The following is a 6,000-nucleotide window of genomic DNA, read 5'->3' as shown; positions in this document are numbered from 1 at the left end:
CAAGTAATTGAAGGTGATGTTCTTTTTGCAGCTCCTAACATTGAGATTAGCATCATTAGTGCATCCAAGTTGCATCTGTATAGAGCAGGGGTTAATAGCAAAATTTTTCATTTTAAGTCTCTTGGATGTATTCTATTTATCGACGAATAATCAATAAATGAAGTTCCTCCAAAATATTCTGATCTATGTCTACATCATTGCCGACGATATACTTGTAATGATCTTTTTAATATCTTGGAAATTATTAGTTGAAAAATAAAAATAAAATATTGTTATATACAACTCAATGCGAAAGAAAGTGTTACATCCTGTACAGTAGAGTCAATGAGTTGAGAATCAAGTGAGGAGATTAGAAAACAGAAATTATTCCACTACTCTGAAAAGCTGAGGTGGTCATTGTCAGAATGTAACTTTAAATTTTTAACAAGATTTCGAAATACCAACTCCAAGAACTGCAATCTCAACTTTGCATGCAAAACAAATAATCAAACGTGTCTAGTACATCTACAAATCATTTGATGAGGAAGCATTCTTGTTCACACCTTTGACTCTTGTAAACAACTATGATCTTCAATTCACACCTCCAATATTTCCAATGATTGAAGGCACATGATGTTTATGTTTCAGCATTTTTTTCTATTTTTGTAATCGTTTTCTCTTGTTTCTGTGATTTAACAACATTGTCTAGTCAATGTTAGTAGTTATTAGCATGGGAATAAAAAAGATCCAATATTTCACTTCTAGTAGACTTCCAAGGGTAAATAAATAAATCGATAAAGATAGCATGCAAGGAAGTATCAAGAATGCAAACAAAATTCATGGCCGCATCATGCACAATTGCACACTATGGATACCCTCTACAGTATGTAGTAATTTTCATGTCAATCTAGAATATTAAACAACACCAAATAAACTCTTAGTAGCTGGAACAAAAATACTAAAATTCCATCAAGACATTCTAGGCATCTGTGATTGGAAACTCAAAAGATACATCTTTTCCGGTAAGCTTCCTGTAAACTCCAGAGAAAGCCTCCAGCTTGTATTCAGTGTTGTTGCGTTCCTTCGGATCCAAGAAAACCTTAAATTGGCAACAATGGTGAAAACCAAACTAGTGTCAGCTTATAAAATAAAACATAAAGACTTGGCGAATTTGAATGAGCAATATCTTCACAAGAAGTTACTTTGATTATTTTTGATCCGTCGAGTCTGTATCTGACTCGTTTGCCAACAATCTCGGCAGGATAAACTACGTCTTCAAGAATAGCATCATGCACAGCAGTCAAAGTGCGGGTACGGGGCCGCTGAACAGCAGACCCTTTCTTTGGAGGACGCACGATCCTTCTTGTGGCGATCAACACAACATCCTGTCAGTTGGTACGATCTTCATCCATCAAAACACAGAACGAAACAGAATGGAAAATCATAGGCATGTATATTGGTTTCACATTAAGGTCAAATGTAGTAAACTACAACCTTCCCACTAAACTTCTTCTCAAGCTCCCTGACAAGACGAAGATGAATTTTGCGGAACGACTTCCTCAATCTGAAAGGAACATAGATGACCACAGCCTTGCGATTCCCAGCCACGTCCATTTGACTGCACAAGAAATAGCATTAACTTTATCATGAAGAGCAATAACATTGTTTAATAAACATACATCTATCAGAAAATTTGTACTAGGATATTTGTATATATTTCTGTATTCAGATGGTCTCTAAATACAGCCTTAATAATTGGCAATATACTTACATTGCCTGGTTTATGTAAAGATCTTTCAAATCACTTTTCAGGTCCTGATTAGTGTTCTCCAAATCAAACACGTACTACAAACAAACAAACAAACAAAAAATTCAGGATTTCAGTGAAGAGCATAGTGTTTAGTTCATTAAATCAGTAAAATCCTTAAAAGGAGGCAACATAAACCTGTGCAACTGTCTCCTCAAACTCAGTGGGTTCAGCATCATTATCCTTGTGGATTTTCTTCCTTGAAGTGAACATTTTGGTCAATCTCTGTCATGATTAAAAAAAAAAACCATCACAATGTTGCCATATGAACTATTATCCACTCAAAAACTATTAAGCTAGAATTAGTTCGAAGTTAGAACCTAAGGGGAAAAAAAAAACACTCAGAATGACTGTTTTACATCAAACATAACACAACAATTTGAAGTCATAATTTTTACAAAGGAACTCAATTGAAAGCTGCAAATGAAAAAAATTGACTGCAAGTTGTTCTAAGAACCCCAAGTATGAAAATTTTTCTTCTACTCTCACGGTTTCAACGAAGCAGGAGCAATGTGCAAAACAATGTGAAGGGAATAATGCGAATTCTGAGCAGCGCAAGAGAGATTCAATCAGGTGACTAAATTGGAACGGCGAAAAAGATAGAAGCTTTGGAAATTGATTGGATAAAAGAAAAGCGTACCGAATCGTTGCCGAGATGTGCAGTTGCAGTCCTTGAGCTTCAGAAAGAAGAAGACGCAGCTACGCCCAGGGATGCTTTTATACATATACTCCATGCTGACGTTGCCCTAATCTTCTTCTGCGCATTCCATTTTTCCCCCAAACATGTTAACTTATACCCCAAGTATTATAATTTTCTTTTATGTTGATGGTTGGTTTAGACTTTAGACTCAATTTTTAATTAAGTTTTTTTTTTTAAAAATAGTTTAAATAATAAATATTTATATTAAAAATAGTTTATAAATAAATTATTTTGTGTTTAAATTTTTAGTTTTAAAAGTGTTTATTTTAAAAGAAATGTGATAAAAAAAATTATTATAAAAAAAATCATTTTTTTAAACTCCTAAATAACTTTTTAAAAAACTGTAATTTAATTTTGAAAATTGAATTAGATATTAATACTACTATTTTTTATAAGTCAAAAATTCAAAAAAATTACTTTTAAAATTTTCAAACAAATCCTTAATAATTTTGAATTGAATTCTCACTATAGAATAACCCATGTTATGATTTCTATAAAATTTCTAATGTTTGAATCGAATTACTTCTAGGAAAATGATATATGGGGTTTTACTTAAAATAAAATTATATTATTTTATTTAACAAAGATTATTAGGTAAATAATGACAACAATAATAAAATTTATTAAAAAATTTAGATAAGGTTGACCCAAGTAATCTTATCAATGCCAAATTGCTAACAAATAAATAGTTGGGAAAAAAAAAGGAAGAGATTGAGTTTTATATATGATGAGTATTGGTATATTACAAAGGCTACTAATAAATTATGGATGTTGTGAAAATTAGTTTAGAAAATATTGAATTTGAATATATGAAATTATACATTAAATTTTTGATAATTTTATTGTATATTTAATTAAAATGATTCAATCATAGTTTGACTCCGATTAGATTATTGAATCGATTTAATGATTAGTTCGAGGTTGATTTTTTTCATTATGGAAGAGGGACAGGTATTGTGTCGGACTAGAGAAGATGGGGGTGTTATACAGAATTGTGGGATAGTTTTTGGCTCAAATTTGATAGGAAGAAATCGGACCCTCCGAATTCTTTGTTTTAAAAATTTTGTAAACAAATCGGAGGGTCCGTTTTGCTTGTAGCATACAAAATTCACATAGAAGAAATCGGACCGCGTTATATCTCCTAAGCAAAATGAAAATGGTCCGTTTTTTTTTGTTGGTTTTTTTGTTTGAATTTGGATCTACTGTCCGACTTGTGCGTGAGAAATTTTTTTTAATTTACAGAAAATCGGAGGGTTCGAGTTCCTTTCAGCAACTCGCAGGGTCTGATTACTGTCTTCCTGACACCACAGCCCGGTAATGCCTCCATAATAAAATTAATTTGCAATAGTTTGATTCTCACAATTTTTGTTATAATTTCTATAATTTGTTCAATTGTGATTATGTATGATTTCTGTGATTTTAAATTTAGGATTTTTGTGATTTTAATTATTAGGATTTAGCTAATATATGTCCTGTGTTTTTATGGCATGTGATAATTGATAAGTTTATTATTATTGAAAAATTTTAAATATTTTTATTTAATGAATGTAAAATAAATATATTACAATTTTAAATTTTTTATATTTTTAATGAGAATTTTTTTGGAGTTAAACCCTAAAATGGTTTTTGAAATTGGTGTCGTGCACTAAAATCTTCACAGAGATTCCAATTGCATCAATTACGTCCCTGAGATTGAAAAAAATGCACCATATTAACGATATGATGACATGACATGATGACGTGGACTGTAAGTGACACATGTCACTTTCATGATTTGACCACATGTAATAGTATGATGATGTGGTGACTAGTGACACGTGGCATGCTGACGTGGATGGTTGTGCCACGTGTCACAATGTTATTTGGCCACGTGTCTGTTTGTGCCACGTGTTGCAACAATATTCGTCCACATGTCATCCATTATGGCATCGTTGTAGATGCACCAAATTAGTCCGTCACTTTGCATTAAGTGACTCATTTTAGTCCCTGAAATTGAATGTCATGCACCAAACTAGTCCCTTCACCAATTTTTTCTCATTTTTTTTCTATAAATTCAAAATTCTCAATATTTTTGAATGCATTAATTTCAATTCTATTTTTTCATATGTTCTTCAAATAAAAGTGCTTTTATAAAATATTTTTTCTCTTGCAAATATCCTAACCGCCGACTTGGAGTTAACGTGAAGGCATTTTAAGCACCTTCACTACCATTTCCGACCTATTTCAGTGCTTTTATAAAATATTTTTTTTCTTGCGGATACCCCTAACCGCCGTCTTGGAGTTGACGTGAAGGCATTTCAAGCTTCTCTCATTACCATCACCGACCTCTTTCGTCTAGACTGCAGAGGTCGGAGATGGTAGTGAGGGTGTTTGAAATGCCTTCAATCTAACTCATTTAGACATAATGAAAACGTGTATTTCATAACAAAAAAATATTTATTTTAATTATTAATTTCTTATTAAAAACACATGTTTTTTTTATGCAAAAATGTATCTAATCAGTCATATAATTATTTTTTTATGATAACATACTTATATATTACAAAATTTAGTAATGTTAAATTATTAAAAAAATTATATAATTAAAACTAAAATCTTAAAAATTTTTATGAAAACACTTTTATTTAAATGATATATGAAAAAATAGAATTAAAATTAGTGTATCCAAGATATTAAAAATTTTAAATTTAAAAAAAATGAAAAAAACTGGTGAAGGGACTAGTTTGGTGCACGACATTCAATACTAAAATGAGTCCCTTAATGCAAAGTGAGGGACTAATTTGGTGCATATACAACGATGACATAATCGATGATAGTGGACGAATACTGTTGCGACACGTGGCACAAACGGACACGTGGCCAAATAACATTGTGACACGTGGCACAACCATCCACGTCAGCATGCCATGTGTCACTGGTCACCACATTATCATACCGTTACACGTGGTCAAATTATGAAGTGACGTGTCACTTAAGTCCACGTCATCATACCATGTCATCACATCATTAATGGAAAATGGGTCAGGGACTAATATGGTACATTTTTTTCAATCTCAGGAACGTAATTGGTGCAATTGGAATCTTAGAGACGATTTTAGTGCACGACGCCAATCTAAGAGACCATTTTAAGATTTAACTCACTTTCTTGTTTTGTAATCTTTTAACATATGCCTTTATAAATAAATCCTAATTATTATATTATAGCATTGTTTTGACTTCTGTGATTTATGTAATTTTGCTGCGATTTATGTGGAAGTATAGAGTTGAATACAGACTAAAACCCCATTTTGGTCCCTGAGATTCACGCGATTACTCATTTTAGTCCTCGAGATTTAAAATTACCTATACTGGTCCTCCAGATTTAGATCCGGGCACCAATGTAGTCCCTCAGCCCTTTCCGGTGATGACTCAGCAAACGGAGTGCCATGGTGGCACCCTCTCTGCCACACTGGACCCTCTCTAAACGACGTCGTTTCCCTCTTTAGTGCCCAAATAAGTAAAAAAACGCTGTGAC

General features: G+C 32.4%; 1 protein-coding gene across 1 annotated transcript; it reads right to left on the bottom strand.

Moving 5' to 3' along the window:
* Positions 1 to 758: 758 nt before the first annotated feature.
* LOC107629979 (small ribosomal subunit protein eS7) lies at positions 759 to 2,564 on the bottom strand. The gene is made up of 6 exons (XM_016332962.3): positions 2,427 to 2,564; positions 1,925 to 2,011; positions 1,751 to 1,824; positions 1,474 to 1,597; positions 1,182 to 1,364; positions 759 to 1,078 (listed from the first exon to the last, which is right to left on the bottom strand). Exons 2-6 carry the CDS (start codon positions 1,997 to 1,999, stop codon positions 959 to 961), a joined length of 576 nt encoding a protein of 191 aa, XP_016188448.1. The 5' UTR covers positions 2,000 to 2,011; positions 2,427 to 2,564; the 3' UTR covers positions 759 to 958.
* Between the last annotated feature and the right edge of the window lie 3,436 nt (positions 2,565 to 6,000).

Source organism: Arachis ipaensis, chromosome B3 (genome assembly GCF_059453495.1).
Source record: "Arachis ipaensis isolate K30076 ecotype BB chromosome B3, ASM5945349v1, whole genome shotgun sequence".
In the NCBI taxonomy this organism is placed as follows: Eukaryota; Viridiplantae; Streptophyta; class Magnoliopsida; order Fabales; family Fabaceae; genus Arachis; species Arachis ipaensis.
The sequence above is the reverse complement of the archived record's forward strand: the minus strand, read 5'-3'. Positions and strand labels throughout refer to the sequence as shown.